This window comes from Ranitomeya imitator, chromosome 2 (genome assembly GCF_032444005.1).
Source record: "Ranitomeya imitator isolate aRanImi1 chromosome 2, aRanImi1.pri, whole genome shotgun sequence".
In the NCBI taxonomy this organism is placed as follows: Eukaryota; Metazoa; Chordata; class Amphibia; order Anura; family Dendrobatidae; genus Ranitomeya; species Ranitomeya imitator.
In genome coordinates this window covers 259,001,180-259,024,920 of record NC_091283.1, presented here as the reverse complement: position 1 = coordinate 259,024,920, position 23,741 = coordinate 259,001,180, and the positions used below count along the sequence as shown (strand labels likewise).

Here is a 23,741-nt window from a genome sequence, read left to right as displayed (position 1 = left end):
ACATGATGTCTTAGTGCTTGGTCTGCCATGGTTACAAACTCATAACCCAGTCTTGGACTGGAAAATGATGTCTGTGTTAAGCTGGTGATGTCAGGGGGTTCATGATGATGCACCTCCGATTTCTATCGCTTCATCTACTCCTTCTGAGGTTCCTGTATTTTTGTCTGATTATCGGGATGTTTTTGAGGAGCCTAAGCTCAATTCGCTTCCTCCTCACAGGGATTGCGATTGTGCTATAGATTTGATTCCTGGCAGTAAATTTCCTAAAGGTCGTTTGTTCAATCTGTCAGTGCCAGAGCATACTGCTATGCGGGATTATGTTAAGGAGTCCTTGGAAAAGGGACATATCTGTCCATCTTCGTCTCCTTTGGGAGCAGGTTTTTTTTTCGTGGCCAAAAAAGATGGTTCCTTGAGGCCTTGTATAGATTACCGTCTTTTGAATAAGATTACGGTCAAATATCAGTATCCTTTGCCATTGTTGACTGATTTGTTCGCTCACATTAAGGGGGCTAAATGGTTCACTAAGATTGATCTTCGGGGTGCGTATAATCTTGTGCGGATAAAGCAGGGTGATGAGTGGAAAACCGCATTTAATACGCCTGAGGGCCATTTTGAGTATTTGGTGATGCCTTTTGGACTTTCTAATGCTCCTTCTGTCTTCCAGTCCTTTATGCACGATATTTTCCGTGAATATCTGGATAAATTTATGATTGTGTATTTGGATGATGTTTTGGTTTTTTCTGATGACTGGGAGTCCCATGTTCAGCAGGTCAGGAAGGTGTTTCAGGTCCTGCGGGCCAATTCTTTGTTTGTAAAAGGTTCAAAGTGTCTCTTTGGAGTCCAGAAGATTTCTTTTTTGGGGTATATTTTTTCCCCTTCTACTATTGAGATGGATCCCGTCAAGGTTCAAGCTATTTGTGACTGGACGCAGCCTACATCTCTTAAGAGTCTACAGAAGTTCTTGGGCTTTGCTAATTTTTATCGTCGTTTCATAACTAATTTTTCTAGTGTTGTTAAGCCTTTGACGGATCTGACTAAGAAAGGTGCTGATGTTGCTGATTGGTCTCCTGCGGCTGTGGAGGCCTTTCAGGAACTTAAGCGCCGGTTTTCTTCTGCTCCTGTGTTGCGTCAGCCAGATGTTTCGCTTCCTTTTCAGGTTGAGGTTGATGCTTCTGAGATTGGAGCGGGGGCGGTTTTGTCACAGAGAAGCTCCGATTGCTCGGTGATGAAGCCATGTGCGTTCTTTTCTAGAAAGTTTTCGCCCACTGAGCGGAATTATGATGTTGGTAATCGGGAGCTTTTGGCCATGAAGTGGGCATTTGAGGAGTGGCGTCATTGGCTTGAGGGTGCTAGACATCGTGTGGTGGTCTTGACTGATCACAAAAATCTGATTTACCTTGAGTCTGCCAAGCGTCTGAATCCTAGACAGGCTCGTTGGTCACTGTTTTTCTCCCGTTTCGATTTTGTGGTTTCATACCTGCCAGGTTCAAAGAATGTGAAGGCGGATGCTCTTTCTAGGAGTTTTGTGCCTGATTCCCCTGGAAATTCTGAGCCCACTGGTATCCTTAGGGATGGGGTGATTTTGTCGGCTGTCTTCCCAGACTTGCGACGTGCTTTGCAGGAGTTTCAGGCGGATAAACCTGATCGTTATCCGCCTGAAAGACTGTTTGTTCCGGATAATTGGACCAGTAGAGTCATCTCCGAGGTCCATTCTTCTGCGTTGGCAGGTCATCCTGGAATATGGCCAGGTCTTTTTGGTGGCCTTCCTTGTCGAGGGATGTGCGTTCTTTTGTGCAGTCTTGTGAAGTTTGCGCTCGGGCTAAGCCTTGCTGTTCTCGGGCCAGTGGATTGTTGTCACCTTTGCCTATCCCGAAGAGGCCTTGGACGCACATTTCCATGGACTTTATTTCGGATCTCCCTGTCTCTCAAAACATGTCCGTCATCTGGGTTGTGTGTGACCGCTTTTCTAAGATGGTTCATCTGGTAACCTTGCCTAAATTACCTTCCTCCTCTGAGTTGGTCCCTCTGTTTTTTCAGAACGTGGTTCGTTTGCATGGGATTCCAGAGAACATTGTTTCTGACAGGGGATCCCAGTTTGTGTCTAGATTTTGGCGGACGTTCTGTGCTAAGATGGGCATTGATTTGTCCTTTTCGTCTGCATTCCATCCTCAGACGAATGGCCAGACGGAACGAACTAATCAGACCTTGGAAACTTATTTAAGGTGTTTTGTTTCTGCTGATCAAGATGACTGGGTTACCTTTTTGCCGCTTGCCGAATTTGCCCTTAATAATGGGGCTAGTTCTGCTACCTTGGTTTCTCCTTTCTTTTGTAATTCGGGGTTTCATCCTCGTTTTTCCTCTGGTCAGGTGGAGCCTTCTGATTGTCCTGGAGTGGACATGGTGGTGGATAGGTTGCATCAGATTTGGAGTCATGTGGTGGACAATTTGAAGTTGTCCCAGGAGAGGGCTCAGCAGTTTGCTAATCGCCGTCGCCGCGTGGGTCCTCGACTTCGTGTTGGGGACTTGGTGTGGTTGTCTTCTCGTTTTGTTCCTATGAAGGTCTCTTCTCCTAAGTTCAAGCCTCGGTTCATCGGTCCCTATAGGATCTTGGAAATTCTTAACCCTGTGTCGTTTCGTTTGGATCTCCCGGCACCGTTTGCTATTCATAATGTGTTCCATCGGTCGTTGTTGCGGAAGTATGAGGTACCTGTTGTTCCTTCGCTTGAGCCTCCTGCTCCGGTGCTGGTGGAGGGAGAATTGGAGTATGTTGTGGAGAAGATCTTGGATTCTCGTGTTTCCAGACGGAAACTTCAGTATTTGGTCAAGTGGAAGGGTTATGGTCAGGAGGATAATTCTTGGGTGGTTGCCTCTGATGTTCATGCTGCTGATTTGGTCCGTGCATTTCATAGGGCTCATCCTGGTCGCCCTGGTGGTTCTCGTGAGGGTTCAGTGACCTCTCCTCAAGGGGGGGGTACTGTTGTGAGTTCTGTTTTTGGGCTCCCTCTGGTGGTTACTGATGGTACTGGGTGACTTGTGTTCTCTGCGGTCTCTGGTGTCCACCTGTTCCATCAGGTGCTAAGTTTTTGATTTTCCTGTTCCACGTTTTGCTTTATTTTTGTTTTAGTCCAGCTTGCAGTTATGTGATTCCTTGTTGCTGGTTGCTCTAGTGGGCTGATATTACTCCTCATGTTCCATGAGTTGGCACATGAGTTCAAGTAATTTCAGGATGGTTTTTTTGTAGGGTTTTTCACTGACCGCGCAGTTCACTTTTGTATCCTCTGCTATCTAGCTTTAGCGGGCCTCATTTTGCTGAATCTGTTTTCATAACTACGTATGTGCTTTCCTCTCATTTCACCGTCATTACATGTGGGGGGCTGCTATTTCTGTGGGGTGTTTCTCTGGAGGCAAGAGAGGTCTGTGTTTCTTCTAATAGGGGAAGCTAGTCCTTCGGCTGGCGCGAGACGTCTAGGAATCATCGTAGGCACGTTCCCCGGCTACTGCTAGTTGTGTGAATTAGGTTCAGGATCGCGGTCAGCTCAGTTTCCATCACCCTAGAGCTTGTTCTGTTTTTTGTGCTTGTCCTTTTGTGATCCCCTGCCATTGGGATCATGACAGTGCGGAGGCTGCCGCTGTCTTCGCCTTGTACTTGGTAGACGGGGCCACCAGGGTACGGGTGTCCAATTATTCGATAGACTTCGGTCTCCCACTTGGGCCGGAGTTTTCCTTGCGGTTTCTTTATACGAACTAGGACCAGTTGACCCACACTCAGTAGGTCTTCTTGTACTGGAAGTGGGTCAGCGTGGACCTGGTCCTGGATCTGCTGTTCCACCAGCCGGTAGACAGTTTCCATCCTTTGACGGTGTGCTTGTAGCCAGGAAGGATAGGTACCACAGGTGTCTTCATCAGAGTTAGACAGGTGTAGCTCATGGATGCCTTTGCCTGGGCGGCCAAAAAGGAGGGTGTAAGGCGTGTATCCGGTGACAGAATGGACTTGATTGTTATAGGCCCACAGCAGTTCTGGGAGGAATCGAGGCCAGTCGGGCTTTTTGTCTTCTGCTAAGGTTCGGATCAGTTGTAAGAGGGTCCGGTTGAAACGTTCACACGCGCCATTCCCTTGCGGATGATACGGGGTTGTCCTGGACTTCTTGATTCCATACATCTGCTGGAGTTCTTCAATGACTCGCCCTTCGAAACACGCCCCCTGATCAGAGTGTAGCCGCTCCGGACACTCGTAGACCCGAACGAAGTGTTGACAGATGGCCTGTGCAGCTGACTCGGCAGTCTGATCTTTGGTAGCAACAGCGACGGCGAATTTCGTGAAGTGGTCTACCATCACCAGACAGTACTGGTAGCCACTATTCGCCGTTCCAATCAACAGATAGTCCACCATCAACAATTCGAGGGGCCTGGATGTGCTAATAGTCTGGACGGGTGCACGCTGCTCAGTAGACTTGTGGAGTTCACATGTACGACATCCTAGGCAGACGTTTTCAACCAACTTACGGAGTCCTGGGCAAAAAATGAATTGCTGGGTCCACCGGAGGGTCTTGTCTATGCCGAAGTGGCCGTTCCTTCTGTGGGCTTCAGCCACCATCTCATGGGCCAGCTGCACCGGGACGACAATCTGCAAACATTCTTCCAGCATATGGGATAAAAGGGCCCTGCGATACAAGACTCCATCCTTCACGATCAGCCGATCCCATTGGGCAAGTAGGGCAGAGGTCCTGGTTGATAGTCGGGCTCTTACTTCAGAGGGTGGTTTCTCTTGTGTCTTCACGTACTGTTTCAGTAAGACGTGTTCAGGGTCTCGATCTTGAAGCCTGGCCCATTCTTGTTGGGACAGGGGGGACCCCACTATGGCTTCGATCCCGCCTACAGCATACTGGCGGCTATCTTCTATTTGTTTAGCTAGCCGGGCAATGTCGGGCAGTTCATCTTCCTCCAACTCTTCATCCCGGTCCCCCACTGGCGAGGATGATGTCACTCTGGAAAGGCTGTCAGCATTCTGATTCTCCGTCCCCGCTCTGTATTTAATTTTGTATTGGAATCTAGAGAGCCTTGCCATCCAGCGCTGTTCCATTGCCCCTAGTTTGGCATTTTCTAGGTGGGCAAGAGGATTGTTGTCTGTCACGACCAGCACCTCCGCCCCTGTCAGGTAGCCAGCAAATTTCTCTGTCATAGCCCAGGTCAGGGCCAGGAGTTCCAGGCGGAAAGAGCTGTAGTTGACGGGGTTCTTTTCGGTGTCACGGAGGGATCTACTGGCATAGGCTATTACGCGTTCCTTGTTATCTTGGACTTGGGAGAGGACCGCCCCGAGACCTTGAAGGCTGGCGTCGGTGTATAACTGGAACGGCAGGGTGTAATCTGCAAATGCCAGAATAGGGGGCGATGTCAAAGCAGCTTGAAGCGCCCGGAAGGATTTTTCTTGGTCGGGCCCCCAGCTGATGCGTCGTCCTCTGGGACTGTTCGCGGTCCCTCGGAGAGTCTCATGCAGTGGTTCCGCAAGCCGGGCAAAGTCCTTGACAAATCGGCGGTAATAGCCCGCTAGTCCCAGGAAAGCCTGGACTTCTTTGATGGTAGTTGGTTGTGGCCACTCTCGGACAGCTGCTATCTTCTCTGGAGAGGGTTGGACACCTTCGGCTGAGATCCGGTGTCCCAGGTAATCGATCTCCTGCTGGAATAGACGGCACTTGCTGGGCTTCAACTTCAAGCCGTGTCTCTTCAAGCGCTGGAGCACTTTGCCAAGCTTGTGAAGATGATCCTCAAAGGTGGCGGAGTATACCACGATGTCATCAAGGTATATCAGCGTGAATTCGAAGTTGAAATCTCCCAGACAGCGTTCCATCAGTCTCTGAAAGGTCCCTGGTGCGTTACTCAAGCCGAATGGCATCCGGTCAAACTCGTACAGGCCCATGGGAAGGATGAAGGCGGTCTTTTCTCTGTCCTTCTCACTCATGGGGACCTGCCAATATCCACTGGCCAAGTCTAGAGACGAAAAATATTTGGCCTTCTTCAGGGCGGTCAGTGACTCTTCGATCCGGAGGAGTGGATAGGAGTCCCGGATTGTGCACGCGTTCAGCCGACGGTAGTCTACGCAAAATCTCAGGGATCCATCTTTCTTTTTGACTCTCACCACGGGTGCAGCCCATGGGCTCTGGCTCTCCCGCACCACTCCAGCGTGTAGCATAGATTCTAAGAGGCTTTTCACCTCCTGGTATTGTTGAGGTGGTATTTGTCGGTACCTCTCGCGAATAGGGGCAGTATCACCTGTGGGAATCTCGTGTTGGATACTGGTGGTGTACCCGAAGTCGGTGTCATGCTTTGCAAAGGAGTCTTGGTGTTCTCGCAGTAGTCCCTCCACTTGAGACACTTCCTGTTTGGTGTACTGGGACAGGTCCAGTTGCACTTTTTCCAGTAATTTTCGCCCAATGTCTTCATCATCTGCTTGAGCATTTATGGCTGAGACAGTTACCGTCCAGCCATCTTCTGTAGACGGGGTGAATTGTAAGGGCCCCATGGGGTTCACTTCTGTGGGTAGAGCATATACTCTGGCAAGTTGCGTGCCAGCTTCAAGGGCTACACCTACGTCTGCGGTGTTGTTCAGCCGGACAGGGACTCTTCCGTTCCTCACGACGGCTAGGGTGTGGGCGACCAGTGGGTTTAGCTTATCCCCACTTGGAGCCCTCGGCTCGATTAACACTTCAACTCCTTCAAGCTGTCGGTTGGTGTTAAGAGGCAGGGAAATGACTGTCTCTTTTTCAGCGGGCAAAGTAATCCGGGTACAGCGGGGCACCTTAATGGCTGCTAGGGGTAGTTGTTCCTTTGCCATCTGTTGAAGTCCAACGGTCCGGATTACGCGCTGGAACGCCAGACGAGTCGGTTTATGTTTCGTAACCTTCTGCCAGTACTTGGGCCCTTTTCTTGTCAACAGCATAAGATCCAGGTCTTTCAAGATATTCATTCCGATTATTACTGGGGTCTCGGAGCCGAAGCCTTCCTTGATAATGACGATTCCTCGTTTCCCTAGGTCTTGTCCGCAGGCCCTCGTATCCATCCAGGCGACTCCGGTTACTGGAATGGGTAGGTTATTAGCCGCAATTATCTTAATGGTGGTATCTGGATCACAAGCAGTTCTTGGTTTGAGGTATTCTTCATAAAACTGTTCAGAGATGGTGGTCACTTGCGACCCAGTGTCCATCAATCCTTGTACTGCAACTCCCTCCAGAATGACTTCAAGTGTAGGACTACTCGAGGCAAGAGTACTCCGTTGCTGGCTCTGTTTTTCTACACCCCATTCTCTATCCCCCCCTGCTGCTCGAACCTCAGCTGCAGGGGTGTCTAGTTTAACGGCGGCCATTGTGGTGAGACCTGGCGTGGCGGCTCTGCTCGTGGATGTAGCTGATATTCCGTTCGTCGTGGTAACTGATGGTTTGTTCGTTGAGGACAATGGTTCGCCCTATGATTAGGATCACCACATGACCAACACGGTCCTGCGGGACGGCTAGGTTGCATCCGCTGGTCTCTCTGTCGTTCTAGTGTTAACTGTGACACCTGTTGCTGTAAATCTGCTATCATCTGTTTCAGCTCCTCAGTGTCACTGTTGGGCTGTTTAATGTCTAATATGGATCTGCACGCAGCGCTTTGAGTCCCCACATCCATGACGGGTCCCCTAGAACGTTCTATGGCTTCCTGCTTGACTTCAGCGAAGGTGAGAGTCGGCGTCATCCGAATCAAGTCCTGTAGCGTACGGTTAAGATACTGGTCTCTCAGCCCTATAACGAATTGGTCTCTCAGTACCAGGTCACGAGGAGCTATAGTAGTCAGTTGTTCCCCTTTTGCACAGACTTGTTCAAGGAGTACCTGAAGGGCATTTGCATATTGGGGGATGTCTTCCCATTCAAGCTGTGTCCGTCTAAAGAACAGGTATCGCAGTGTTCCCTGGTACATAGTAGGTCCATAGGTCTTTTCCAGCACCCGCACCAAGTCCTCCAACGTACGCTGCCCCCTGACCGTCTCCAGTCTGACTGTCGTCCATGCCTCCCCCTCTAGCATCAGTACTGCCATTTCTGCCAAGGTCTTAGGGTCAATATTATACATTTCTCCCAGTATCCGCACTTGTTCCGCCCATTCTGGTACGGGGTAGTTTCGCCCGCCAAACTTCCTGACCTGGTTTACAATGGACACCGGCGGCGGTTTCTGACTGTACACTGGGTGGGAATCTTGCTGGGCACAGATCCTGCCGACTACGCCAGATGAAGTGACCGAGGGCAAGGTCGCCCATGTATATCCATGATCTGGCCCAGCAAAACTTCCACACTCAGATTCTATTTTAACAACCGTATCTTTACTGTTATACATTTTCCTTAACACAGCGGAACACAATAATATACAGTACAAAATATGCCTATTCACAGAGATAACGTGTAATAACAAACTGTCCCTCACTTTCCCTATCCACACGTTACCAGTTCCTTTGTTCCAAGAGGTTATCTTCCCACGTCGCAGGCCTGTCTGTCACTGCAGGGGGACGCTCCAGCCGAAGAGAAAAACAACAGGGATTGAACAAAACTCCGTCCCTCAGGTCCAGACTGTAGTCCTTGGGGTTCAACAGGTAAGGGTGGAATGTTCGGCCTCTCAACAGAGGACCCGCTTACAGTTCATGGGCTCCAGGATCTGTGAAGATGTCACCGTTGGGTGCTCCGCAGTGTGGGAGCTGGGAACAATCTGGATGTCGGCTTCCAAGAGATAGCGGTCATCCAGGCAATCTTCTATATCGCATCTACAGGAGGACGCCAGCAGACACAGACCTCTCTCTGCACACACCAGTTTCCCGGGCTTTCTCTTTTCCTCCCCTTCCTGTTCACATGACATCACAGGGGGAAGCTCTGCCAATACAGTTTGTTTCTCTGTAATCACATTTGGCATAGGTATAACTTCTGGCCACACGGGGGCAGTGTCTGTCACAGATTCTATGTCAATGATAATAGAACAGTCACAGCCGGCCAGCTCACTACATCTGTGTGGAGTGTGGGTTGGACAAATGTAAAAGAGGAGTTGGACAGAAATGACACCACAAATCTTTTTGAAGAGAGAGGAGGGAGGGGTTTGGGTGTGTTTTTGGAGTGGGTGTGGTAGGTTCGGCTTAGTGGCAGTGCAAAGCATCATGGAACTTGTAGTATTCGAGCACAATAACTCAGGAGATAGGAAGTTGTCGATTAACCCCATGAGAGCTGAATCCAGCACTGAAGATGTGCTGCTACAGCATGATAACAGCTAATATTGCTAAAATAAACACAGTAGATGTTTTCAGTGGCACATAATAGCAAGATTTATGAAAAAAAAAAACTTTATAGTAGTGGACAACTTCTTTAAAGGGACACTGTCACCTGAATTTGGAGGGAACAATCTTCAGCCATGGAGGCGGGGTTTTGGGGTTTTTGATTCACCCTTTCCTTACCCGCTGGCTGCATGCTGGCTGCAATATTGGATTGAAGTTCATTCTCTGTCCTCCATAGTACACGCCTGTGCAAGGCAAGATTGCACCTTGTGCAGGCGTGTACTATGGAGGACAGAGAATGAACTTCAATCCAACATTGCAGCCAGCATGCAGCCAGCGGATAAGGAAAGGGTGAATCAAAAACCCCAAAACCCCGCCTCCATGGCTGAAGATTGTTCCCTCCAAATTCAGGTGACAGTGTCCCTTTAAGAAAACCTGTTGGAGTCTGCAAAAGACCTGGGTCTGGGATGGAGATTTGTTTTCCAACAAGACAATGATCCTAAGCATAAAGTAAAATCTACAATGGAATGGTTCACAAATAAATGTATCCAGGTGTTAGAATGGCCAAGTCAAAGTCCAGACCTCAATCCAATTGAGAATCTGTGGAAAGAGCTGAAAACTGCTGTTCACAAACGATCTCCATCAAACCTCACTGAGCTCGAGCTGTTTGCCAAGGAAGAATGGGCAAGAATATCAGTCTCTCGATGTACAATACTGATAGAGACATACCCCAAGCGACTTGCAGCAGTAATCGCAGCAAAAGGTGGGCAACAAGGTATTAAAGGGAACCTGTCACCCCGTTTTTTGAGATTGAGCTATAAATACTGTTAAATAGGGCCTGCGCTGTGCGTTACTATAGTGTATGTAGTGTACCCTGATTCCCCATGTATGCTGAGAAATACATTACCAAAGTCGCCGCTGTAATCCCTTGCATCGGTGGGGGCGGCCATCTTCCTGGGGCCGCGCGTGCGCAGATGGAGTGCTCTGCTGCACGGGGCTTCAGGAAAATGGCCGCGGGATGCCGCGCGTGTGCATTAGAGATCGCGGCGGCCATTTTCCCAAAGCCGAGATGCGATCTCTAATGCGCATGCGCGGCATCCCGCGGCCATTTTCCACCGATGCAAGGGATTACAGCGCAGATCGCGCGCTGTGTCTTCACGTGGGCGCAGGGAAGTCGGAACTCTGGACATGCGCACACCACTACGCCACCAACGGAAAGCTGGGGAAGAAAAGAGCGCTGTGAACACGCCCACCTGACCAGACCAGCCTGATTGACAGGCGAAAACGGCGACTTTGGTAATGTATTTCTCAGCATACATGGGGAATCAGGGTACACTACATACACTATAGTAACGCACAGCGCAGGCCCTATTTAACAGTATTTATAGCTCAATCTCAAAAAACGGGGTGACAGGTTCCCTTTAAGTTAAATAATAATATTGCATGCCCCACTTTTCAGTTTTTGAATTTCCACAAAAATTTTAAATAACCAATAAATTTCGTTCAACTTCACAATTGTGTTCCACTTGTTGTTGATTCTTCACCAAAAATTTACATTTGGTATCTTTATGTTTGAAGCATGATATGTGGGAAAAGATTGAAAAGTTTCAGGGGGCAGAATACTTTCGCAAGGCACTGTACTTTTACCTCACACCCGGCGGCATCCCTGCCCAAGGCCAGAGGGTTCCCCATTGGTATGCGCAAAGTCGCCTCTGTGACTAAATACTCCCGGCCTTCCAGGCTTTTAGCAGGATAACATGACACAGTTGCTCATGTTTCCTTATCCTGGGTTGTGCCCCCTATAATTCACTTCGCCCACCTTCCCTCCTATCTCAAATGGCCCGTGCCACTTGGCCATGAGCTTTCTCACTGGGGTGGGCACTAGTACCAACACCCAGTCTCCTTCTTTAAAGATCCTGATGTGGCCCTTGTGTTATACGTGCAGCTCTGAGAGGCCTGGGCATCCAACAGATGCTCCTTTACTATGTGCCGCGCGGCCGCAATCCAATCCTCCATACTTTCCACGTGCTCGATGACACTAAAGTGGAGTGGGCTCCTGTTCACACGTCTCCTTGGCTACATCCAGCAGTCCCCTTGGGTGCCTGCCATACAATAGCTCAAATGGGGAGAACCCCGTGGATGCCTGGAGGAACCTCTCAGATAATGAACATTAGATAGGTCGGTAACATGTCCCCATCCCTCCCATCCTTGGCAACCACCTTTTTGAGCATGGCTTTGAGGGTCTGATTAAACCTCTCCACCAACCCGTCGGTTTGTGGGTAAGTTTGGACACACCTTCTCATTTAAAGATTTTTCTGTATTTTCATTACTATGAAAATTGTACATTCACACTGAAGGCATCAAAACTATGAATTAACACATGTGGAATCATATACTTAACAAAAAAGTGTAAAACAACTGATATTATGTCTTATATTCTAGGTTATCCAAAGTAGCCATCTTTTGCTTTGATGACTGCTTTGCACACTCTTGGCATTCTCTTGATGAGCTTCAAGAGGTAGTCACTGGGAATGGTTTTCAATTCACAGGTGTGCCCTGTCAGGTTAAATAAGTGGGATTTCTTACCTTATAAATGGGGTTGGGACCATCAGTTGTGTTGTACAGAAGTCTGGTGGATACACAGCTGATAGTCCTACTAAACAGACTGTTAGAATTTGTATTATGGCAAGAAAAAAGCAGCTGAATAAAGAAAAACGAGTGGCCATCATTACTTTAAGAAATGAAGGTCAGTCAGTCCGAAAAATTGGGCAAACTTTGAAAGTGTCCCCAAGTGCAGTGGTAAACACCATCAAGCGCTACAAAGAAACTGGCTCACATGATGACCGCCCCAGGAAAGGAAGACCAAGAGTCACCTCTGCTTCTGAGGATAAGTTTATCCAAGTCACCAGCCTCAGAAATCGCAGGTTAACAGCAGCTCAGATTAGAGACCATGTCAACGCCACACAGAGTTCTAGCAGCAGACACATCTCTACAACAACTGTTAAGAGGAGACTTTGTGCAGCATGATAAAATAGCTGCTAGGAAACCACTGCTAAGGACAGGCAACAAGCAGAAGAGACTTGTTTGTGCTAAAGAACACAAGGAATGGACATTAGACCAGTGGAAATCTGTGCTTTGGTCTGATGAGACCAAATTTGAGATCTTTGGTTCCAACCACCGTATCTTTGTGCGACGCAGAAAAGGTGAACGGATGGACTCTACATGCCTGGTTCCCACCGTGAAACATGGAGGAGATGTGATGGTGTGGGGGTGCTTTGCTGGTGACACTGTTGGGGATTTATTCAAAATTGAAGGCATACTGAACCAGCATGGCTACCACAGCATCTTGCAGCGGCATGCTATTTCATACAGTTTGCGTTTAGTTGGACTATCATTTATTTTTCAACAGGACAATGACCCCAAACACACCTCCAGGCTGTGTAAGGGCTATTTGACCAAAAAGGAGAGTGATGGGGTGCTAAGCCAGATGACCTGGCCTCCACAGTCACCAGACCTGAACCCAATCGAGATGGTTTGGGGTGAACTGGACAGCAGATTGAAGGCAAAAGGGCCAACAAGTGCTAAGCATCTCTGGGAACTCCTTCAAGATTGTTGGAAGACCATTCCCGGTGACTACCTCTTGAAGCTCATCAAGAGAATGCCAAGAATGTGCAAAGCAGTCATCAAAGCAAAAGGTGGCTACTTTGAAGAACCTAGAATATAAGACATAATTCCAGTTGTTTCACACTATTTTGTTAAGTATATAATTCCACATGTGTCAATTCACAGTTTTGATGCCTTCAGTACGAATGTACCATTTTCATAGTCATGAAAATACAGAAAAATCTTTAAATGAGAAGGTGTGTCCAAACTTTTGGTCTGTACTCTATGTAGCTGTTTAATCATATTAGACATAAAAGGAGTTTCCTGATCTGTAAGGATCTCCTTGTGTAGCCCAATGCAACAAAACTTAGCAAATAGTTCACAAGCTATTAGTTTAGCCGAGGTGTGGCAGAGAGGTATTGCCTCTGGGTACCGGATGGCATAGTCTATGACTACTAATATGTGTTGGTGGCCCTGGGCTGATTTTACTATTGGCCCTACCAGATCCATCGCAATCCGCTCAAAAAGTACCTCTATTATAGGCAAATGGACTCTGGTAGTTCATGGTGAGTGAGGTTAGTTGGCAATCCGGACATGTATGCAGCACCTTTGGACCTCAGGGTAGACACCAGGCCAAAAAAAACTGCTGTAGTATGTGCTCCTGCTTCTTTTTGGCCCCCAAATGCCCTCCCAGCATGGGAGTGTGAGCCATGTCGAGCACCGCCCGACGATAGGATTGGGGCACTACCGGGTGGCGTAGTCTAAAACTACAAATATGTGTTGGTGGCCCCGGGCGGATTTTACTATTGGCTCTACCAGATCCATCGCAATCCTCTTGCCACCTCATGTCGCCTCCAACAACGTTTGGGGTCCAATTTCTCCTGTTACCCTTGGGAACATAAAAAATTGGGGACAAAAAAATCATTTTTGTAAAAAAAAAAATATATATTTTTTTATTTTTACGGCTCTACATTATAAACTTCTGTGAAGCACTTGGGGGTTCAAAGTGCTCACCACACATCTAGATAAGTTCCTTAGGGGGTCTACTTTCCAAAATGGTGCCATGTTTGGGGGGTTCCCACTGTTTAGGCACATCAGGGGCTCTCCAAATGACACATGGTGTCCTATCTCAATTCCAGCCAATTTTGCGTTGAAAAGTCAAATGGCGCTCCTTCCCATTCCGAGCTCTGCCATGCGCCCAAACAGTGGAATACCTCCACATATGGGGTATCGGCGTACTCAGGACAAATTGTACAACAACTTTTTGGGTCCAATTTATCCTGTTACCCTTGCTAAAATAAAACAAATGGGATCTGAAGTAAATTTTTTGTGGAAAAAAGTTAAATGTTAATTTTTTTTTTAAACATTCCAAAAATTCCTGTGAAACACCTGAAGGGTTAATACACTTCTTGAATGTGATTTTGAGCTCCTTGAGGGGTGCAGTTTTTAGAATGGTGTCACACTTGGATATTTTCTATCATACAGTATATACCCCTCAAAGTGACTTCAAATGTGATGTGGTCCCTAAAAATAAATGGTATTGTAAAAATGAGGAATTGCTGGTCAACATTTAATCCTTATAACTCCCTAACAAAAAAAAAAATTGGTTCCAAAATTGTGCTGATGTAAAGTACACATGTGGGAAATGTTACTTATTAAGTATTTTGTGTGACATATCTCTGTGATTTAATTGCATAAAAATTCAAAGTTTGAAAACTGTGAAATTTTCGCCAAATTTCCATTCTTTTCACAAATAGCCTCAAGTAATGTCAAGGAAATTTTACCACTAACATGAAGTACAATATGTCACGAGAAAAGCGTTCCAGAGTTAAAACCTCATAAAGGGACAGTGGTCAGAATTGTAAAAATTACCCGATCATTTACCCTTTAAACCACCCTTGAGGGTAAAGGGGTTAAAACATTTCCCACATTCTGAACAGGAAAAGGCTTCTCCCCTGTGTGAGTTCTATGGTGACGAACCAAATCTGATTTCTGGTTAAAACATTTCCCACATTCTGAACATGAAAAAGGCTTCTCCCCTGTGTGAGTTCTCTGGTGTCTACCAAGATGTGATCTGTTAAAACATTTCCCACATTCTGAACATGAAAAAGGCTTCTCTCCTGTGTGAGTTCTTTGGTGTTCATGATGACTCCTTTTGTTGGTAAAACATTTCCCACATTCTGAACATAAAAAGGGCTTCTCTCCTGTGTGAGTTCTTTGGTGTTCATGATGACTCCTTTTATTGGTAAAACATTTCCCACATTCTGAACATGAAAAAGGCTTCTTTCCTGTGTGATTTCTTTGGTGTTCATCACGATTCCTTTTGTTGGTAAAACTTTTCCCACATTCTGAACATGAAAAAGGCTTCTCTCCTGTGTGAGATATTTGGTGTTTAACAAGACTCCCTTTCTGGTTAAAACATTTCCCACATTCTGAACAGAAAAAAGGCTTCTCCCCTGTGTGAGTTCTATGGTGAAGAACCAAAGCAGATTTCCAATTAAAACATTTCCCACATTCTGAACATGAAAAAGGCTTCTGCCCTGTGTGAGTTATATGGTGACGAACCAAATCTGATTTGCATTTAAAACATTTCCCACATTCTGAACATGAAAAAGGCTTCTCCCCTGTGTGAGTTCTTTGGTGTGTTACCAATTGTGATTTGTAGTTAAAACATTTCCCACACTGAGAACATGAAAATGAATTCTTTGCTTTAGGAGCAGTTTGTTGTTTAATGCCTCTTTTGTGAATTTGATTTTCCTTAGTAGTCAGTAATGAATCAGAAGATGGGACCTGTTTCATAGGATCAGATGACAGATCTTTGCTGTGAATGGATGATGATATATCTGGAGTAATGGCATTCACTTCAGTAGTATCTTGTAGGATTTCTAGATCATCAGATTTAAAAATTGAAGAAGTCAGCTGTCCCTCTGATCTTCTGGTACAGTCATCTGCAAAAATAAAAAAAAAGTTTTAATAAAATATCCTTAAGTTTAAAATTTTTAAACATTTCTACTTAAACTGTCCATAAAATGGCAAGCTATGTAAAAAACTTTAATTATTTACCAAGACAATGACAGTTCACAGTCTAATAGAATACCTTGGTGGATGAACCAGTTGTGTGTGGTGTTCAACAGTTTGTTCATTCTGCCTCCCAAATAACGAATAAAAAGAAACCAATCGATGTTAAGTAGGCACAAATAATACCAATTCTCATCTCACAAAAAAACAAGTCACCACTCAAGTCCATCATCTGTCAATGGAAAAACAGTGGTTCCCACACTATTAGTGGCTCAAAGGCTGTTGAAAAGCAACAGAGTTTCTATAAACCAATCCAGCAAAATCCGCTCTCATTTCTGGGTCTTGCAGTGTGCTCAAACAACATTTAGGATCCCTGTATTTACCAATATTATAGTGAGAAGAATCCACTTAATATGCGGTGTGTGTCTCCTGGAGCACAATCTGGGCACTATGTGCTGGGTAATAAAATGGCAAAAGTGTAATTTTCACTCTCCAACTTCCACTTCGTGCTAATTTCCAGAAAGTGGCTGTGGAGTCAAAATATTCATTCCACCTACAAATGTGGTCAAAATTGTTGCTACTCCTCGTTTAATGACAGAAAAACCCACAATGGCCACAGAAATAACTTGAATCTGACAAAAGTAATAAATCAAAATTCTATGAAAATGAACAAATGAAAGTCAGACATTTCTTTTCAACCATGCTTCCACAGAATTAAAAAAAAAAAAACCTCATGAAATGGGCCTGGACAGAAATGATGATACCCTTAAATTACCCGCTTCGTGACTGTCAACAGTAGATAAATGTCGGCGCTAGCAGGGCTTTGTGCTGCGCTAACTTTGGTCTACAGTCTGCGGTTTTGTGCTCATCGGGACCCCCACATACCTTATAAAAAGGGGATTCTGGTGCACAACACTTCCTGTGACCCCCAACCTCATTAAGACCTCATTGGTTCAGGTCCTGATGACGTCAGCATCACACCAGTCAATGAAACAAATCACTAGGAAAGTTTGTTGTAGCAATGAACTTTCCCGGGCGATCTGCCTCATAAAAACGCTGTTTCTCCTCAGATCTCCTGTCAGTGAGAGATTAGAGGAGAAACAGTGTTACAAGTGCTGCTGGCAACAGCTGTGTCAGTCAGAGATCTTGGTATAAAGTAAAAAAAAAAACAGATAAGGCAGGTTAGGGTTAGTGCTATAGTTAGGGTTAGTGTTGGGGCTAAAGTTAGGATTAGGGTTAGGCTACTTTCACACTGGCGTTTTTAGCCAGACGTCGCAATGCGTCGTTTATGGCAAAAAACGCATCCTGCAAAGTTGTTTGCAGGATGCATTTTTGCCCCATAGATTAACATAAGTGACGCATTGCGATGCTTTGCCACACGTCGCAACCGTCGCGCGATGGTTGCGCCGTGTTGTGGCGGATCGCTGGGAGCAAAAAACGTTACAAGTAACGTTTTTTGCTCCTGACGGACCGCTTTTTCCGACCGCGCATGCGCGGCCGGAACTCCGCCCCCACCTCCCTGCACCTCACAATGGGGCAGCGGATGCGCCGGAGAAATGCATCCGCTGCCTCCATTGTGCAGTGCGTTAAACGCTAGCGTCGGAATCTCTGCCCGACGCATTGCGACGGGGAGATTCCGACGCTAGTGTGAAAGTAGCCTTAGTGCTATAGTTAGGGTTAGGTTTACTATTAGGCTAAAGTTAGGGTTACTGTTAGGATAAAGTTAGGGTTACTGTTAAGCTAAAGTTAGAGTTTATTCTAAAGTTAGGGTTAGGCAAAAGGATTAGGCTTTTATCAATTGTCTCCCCAATAATTTGGTCATGTCAGTCAGAGTTTTCTTTTTCCGGAAAAAAAAAATAAAAACAAGTAAAATGTCCCGTCAGTATTATAGTATAGAGGAGACTTAGGCACTTTTATGTTCTGACAGCGAAGAAAATGCAGTGCCAGATGGAGATGTGGATTTCGAGGGCTTTAGTAGCAGCGACAGTGATAGCTCAGAAATGAGAAGTGATTCTGGTCCATCCTCACACACATGGACCAGTACAACAAGAAGAACAGATAGCGCTTCTGGAGAAATGTCTCCAACTCAGGGAACAATGCCCAGTACTAGCACTGTCCCTAGTGCTTGTGAATTGGCGCACATCAATGTCCAAGGGGCTTTGCCTCTTGATGTAGCATTTCCCAGATTGGGGGCTTCAGATTCGGCTACTCCATTCATGCCTAATTTTAATCCTGATATAAATGTGGAGGTGGAAAATTTTGGACCAATTAATTTTTTTAATTTGTTTCTGACAGATAGCTTCCTAGAGCATATTATCCTACAAACAAATGTATATGTGTCCCAATTTATCAGCCAGAATCCATGATCCTATTATGCTAGGTCAAATTTATTGACACCAAATAATGTCCTAGAAATGAAAAAACAATTTACGACTTACATTCACTATGGGGCATGCTAAAAAAACGAGAATTCGGTCCTATTGGTCCAATCGTCCTGTTCAAGCCACCCCAATGTTTTCTGCTGTTCTTCCTAGGACTCGTTATGAAATGCTCATGAGATTTTGGCATTTTAATGACAATAGTCAATGGCTGCCAAGAAATGCCCCAGAACATGACAGAGTATTCAAAATCAGACCCATCATCAAAGACTTGACAGAAAAGTTCTTAAAGCTCTAGACCCCAACAGAAAACATTTCCATTGATGAGTCCCTTGTAAAATTCAAAGGAAAACTGCACCTCAAGCAATTTATTCCTTCTAACAGGGCAAGGTTCGGAATAAAGCTCTATAAAATGTGCGACAGTTCAACCGGATACACATCAGCTTTTCGCATTTATGAGGGGAAAGATAGTCAAGTAAACCCACCAGGATGCCCTACTTATCTGGGGACATCTGGAAAAACCGTATGGGAGCTGATAACTCCATTTTTACAAAAAGGCAACAATCTGTATGTTGACAACTACTACACCAGCATACCCCTATTTAAAAGTCTGGTTGAACATAACAAGGGGGTTTGTGGGACCATTTTCAAAAACCGTCAGGAGTTTCCACAATCATTGGTCAACAAAAAGTTCCAAAAGGGACAGTCGGGGCTTTACACAATGGAGAGCTGCTTGTCCTTAAGTATAAAAAAGATATTTTTATCCTGAGCTCGATCCACACAGATGCCACAAGGGCCACTGCAGACCAACAGGGATCCACTACTCCAAAACCTGTGTCTGTCATTGACTACAACAAATATATGGGGGGTGAGGACCTTGCAGATTACCGTATATACTCGAGTATAAGCCGAGATTTTCAGCCCAAATTTTTGGGCTGAAAGTGCCCCTCTCGGCTTATACTCCAGTCAAGGTGGGAGGCAGGGTCAGCGGGTGAGGGGATCAGGGCGCTGAGGCATACTTACCTAGTCCCAGCGATCCTGGCGCTCCCCCTGCCGTCCCACGGTCTTCTGTGCTGCAGCGTCTTCCCCTCTTCAGCGGTCACGTGGGACCGCTCATTAGAAAAATGAATAGGCGGCTCCACCTCCCATAGGGGTGGAGCCGCGTATTCATTTCTCTAATCAGCGGTGCCGGTGACCGCTGATTGAGAAAGAGGCTGCAGCACCGAAGACCAGCTGTGACAGGCAGAGTGAGCGTCAGGATCGCTGGGACCAGGTAAGTATGTAATATTCACCTGTCCGCGTTCCAGCCGCCGGGCGTCGCTCCATCTTCCCGGCGCCTCCATCTTCCCGGCGTCTGCGCTCTGACTGTTCAGGTCAGAGGGCGCGATGATGCTTATAGTGTGCGCGGCGCCCTCTGCCTGATCAGTCAGTGCAGAGATGCCGGGAAGATGGAGGTGCCGGGACCGGACACTGGGAGCTGCAAGCAAGAGAGGTGAGTATGTGTTTTTTTATTGCAGCAGCAGCGGCGGCACAGATTTATGTGGAGCATCTATGGGGAAATATGAACGGTGCAGAGCACTATATGGGCACAGCTATGGGGCACAATGAACGGTGCAGAGCACTGTATATGGGGCACAGCTATGGGGCACAATGAACAGTGCAGAGCACTGTATATGGGGCACAGCTATGGGGCACAATGAACGGTGCAGAGCACTATATGGGGCACAGATATGGGGCACAATGAACGGTGCAGAGCACTGTATGGGGCACAGCTATGGGGCACAATGAACGGTGCAGAGCACTGTATATGGGGCACAGCTATGGGGCACAATGAACGGTGCAGAGCACTGTATATGGGGCACAGCTATGGGGCACAATGAACGGTGCAGAGCACTATATGGGGCGCAGATATGGGGCACAATGAACGGTGCAGAGCACTGTATGGGGCACAGCTATGGGACAAAATGAACGGTGCAGAGCATTGTATATGGGGCACAGATATGGGGCAATAATGAACGGTGCCGAGCACAGTATGGGGCACAGCTATGGGACAAAATGAACGGTGCAGAGCACAGTATGGGGCACAGCTATGGGACAATAATGAACGGTGCAGAGCATTGTATATGGGGCACAGATATGGGGCAATAATGAACGGTGCCGAGCACAGTATGGGGCACAGCTCTGGGACAAAATGAACGGTGCAGAGCATTGTATATGGGGCACAGATATGGGGCAATAATGAACGGTGCCGAGCACAGCATGGGGCACAGCTATGGGACAAAATGAACGGTGCAGAGCACTATACGGGGCAAAGCTATGGGGCAAAATGAACGGTGCAGAGCACTATATGGCACAGCTATGGGGAAATAATGATCTATTTTTATTTTTGAAATTCACCGGTAAATGCTGCATTTCCACCCTAGGCTTATACTCGAGTCAATAAGTTTTCCTAGTTTTTTGTGGCAAAATTAGGGGGGTCGGCTTATACTCGGGTCGGCTTATACTCGAGTATATACGGTAGGTTCTACAGCCTTACCAGGTATCAAGAAAATCATATACCTGGTATAAAAAGTTAGTCATTTATTTGTTTCAGGTGGCCACATATAATTATTTTGTGTTAAACAAAAAAATCTGGAAATGCAGATACTTTCCTTGATTCTTGGGAAAAGGTAAATGAAATTCTTGTTTTTGAAAATGTTGTCACCGCCAATCCTTTAGAATCTGAAGATGTCAGAAGACTCACTGAGGGACATTTTATTGCCCTCATTCCAGCAACTGAAACAATAAAGGTCCCCCAGAGAAGATGTCGTGTATGTTCCAAGAGAGGAATGAGGCATGATACCCGCTATTATTGCCCACAATGCCCATCATTGCCGGCCTTATGCCTCCATGACTGATTTACAATCTTCCACACAGAACCACGTTTTTACACTGTTTTGACATTCAAGCATTTGGTTTATTTAGTGACAGACATCTGAGTAGAGCTGACTTAACAATTTCCGGGGGTAGGTGGGGGGATGTCTCCAGAGACACAAGCTGGGCACAATATATTGAGCACTACAATGACATTTTTGCAATTATTGCTCTAAAACTTCCACTACATGTTTCTGGAAATCATACATGTAGTGAAAATGGTCACTATATCCATAGATGAATTCCCAGAGGGGTGTCATTTCCAAAATGGGGTCACTTCAGGGGGATCCTGTTGTTCTGGCACTTAGCGGCTCTCCAAAGTGCCATAGCAGCAGAATCCCACTGAAGTGACCCCATTTTGGAAATGACACCCCTCTGGGAATTGGAAATGACACCCCTCTGCGAATTCACCTATGGGTGTAGTGACCATTTACCTATCTACCTATTTTCCAATGTAAATTCTGGGGTTAAAACATTTTAGTGGTAAAAATGTAAAATATTTTTTCTTCACTGCCCAATGGTATAATTTTCTATGGAACAGCTGTGGTGTCAGTATGCTCACTGCACCACTAGAAGAAATCATTCAGGGAAGTATTCTGTAAAATTCAGTCACTTTTGGGGGCTTATGCTGTTCTGGCACTTCAGGGGCTCTGACAATGTGACATGTCACCCACAAACAATTCCAGCAAAATCTGCTCTCCAATATGGCGCTCCTTCCCTTCAGAGCTCTGCCATGCGCCCAAACAGTGGTTTACCCCTGCATATGGGATATCAGCATACTCAGGACAAACTGCACAACAACTTTTGGGGTCCAATTTCTCCTGTTACCCTTTTGAAAAAAAATTGAGGGCGAAAATATAATATTTTCTGGAAAAAATATGATTTTTTATTTTCACGGCTCTACGTAATTAACTTCTGTTAAGCACTTGGGGGTTCAAAGTGCACAACACACATCTAGATAAGTTCCTTTGGGGGTCTAGTTTACAAAATGGGGTCACTTGTTGGGGGTTTCCACTGTTTAGACACATCCGGGGCTCTGACAATGTGACATGTCACCCACAAACAATTCCAGGAAAATCTGCTCTCCAATATGGCACGCCTTCCCTTCCGAGCTCTGCCGTGCATCCAAACAGTAGATTTCCCCCACATATGGGGTATCGCCGTGATCAGGAGAAATTGCACAACAAAATATATGGAGCATTTTCTCCTGTTACCCTTGTGAAAGTAAAAAAAAATTAGGTCTAAAGGAAAATTTTTGTGAAAGAAAAGTAAATGTTTATTTTTTCCTTCCACATTCCATTCATTCCTGTGAAGCACCTGATGGGTTAATAAGCTTCTTGAATGTGATTTTGAGCACCTTGAGGGGTGCAGTTTTTAGAATGGTGTCACACTTGGGTATTTGCTATCATACAAAATATACCCCTCAAAGTGACTTCAAATGTGATGTGGTCCCTAAAAATAAATGGTGTTGTAAAAATGAGGAATTGCTCGTCAATTTTAACCCTTATAACTCCCTAAGGGCATGAAAATTCAAAGTTGGAAGTTTCTAAATTGTCGCCAAATTTCTGTTTTTTTCACAAATAAACTCAAGTAATGTCAAGGAAATTTTACCACTATCATGAAGTACAATATGTCACGAGAAAAGCATTCCAGAGTTAAAACCTCATAAAGGGACAGTGGTCAGAATTGTAAAAATTACCCGATCATTTACCCTTTAAACCACCCTCGGGGGTAAAGGGGTTAAAACATTTCCCACATTCTGAACATGAAAAAGGCTTCTCCCCTGTGTGAGTTCTCTGGTGTCTACCAAGATGTGATCTGTTAAAACATTTCCCACATTCTGAACATGAAAAAAGTTATCCTCACATAAAGTGACACACATCAGATTGTAAAAATGGGGCCTGATTAAGAACACAAAACTGGCTGCGGGAAGAGGTTAAATCAGAGGATTCTGGACACTACTGTAATCAAAAACTGACTATAGACAATAACATCTACTGAAATGCTCAAACTGAACAGTCTCCATTAGTAATAAATGAGCAGCTAGTGGTGAAACCTCTCTGGGGTAATTAGAGCACGGGGCTCGGTGACTTCACAATCTAAACTATCGGAAGCTCCAATATTTTCTGTCAGATGAGTTTCAAGAAGAAATATTACACATTTAAAGAGAACTGTGTATAATAGTGCAGAGCGGAGATGTCTTAAAGGGAACCTGTCAGCAGGATTGTGCTCAGTGACTACAGACACTGTCAGGTCGGTGCCGTTATACTGATTACACTGATACCTGGTGATGAAATCCGTCTTGTGGTTGTTGTTTAATCTGTATTTGTAGTTTTCAGTTAATGAGATTCACGTACTCTGGGGTGGGGCTGTGGGCGGGGCTTTATGTGGTGCTCTGGGGCGGGGCTGTGGGCAGGGCTTTATGTGGTGCTCTGTTTACATATGCATCTGTATTGGCTTATCACAGGTTGCTGATCCCTCACTGTCCTGCCCCCATTTTTACATAATAGATTATTGTTGATAATGCCTATAATAAAGTGGTTATTGGGAGG

At 45.9% G+C, this 23,741-nt stretch overlaps 1 protein-coding gene across 1 annotated transcript in view; it reads right to left on the bottom strand.

The window, feature by feature from the left end:
- Positions 1–13,809: 13,809 nt before the first annotated feature.
- The window catches only part of LOC138662987 (zinc finger protein 773-like), a 51,403-nt gene continuing 41,471 nt past the window's right edge, over positions 13,810–23,741 (bottom strand). Inside the window, exon 7 of the mRNA XM_069749020.1 lies at positions 13,810–15,828. Coding sequence (XP_069605121.1) covers positions 14,768–15,828 — 1,061 coding nt within the window. The 3' untranslated portion in view covers positions 13,810–14,767. The remainder of the gene's footprint in view (positions 15,829–23,741) is intronic.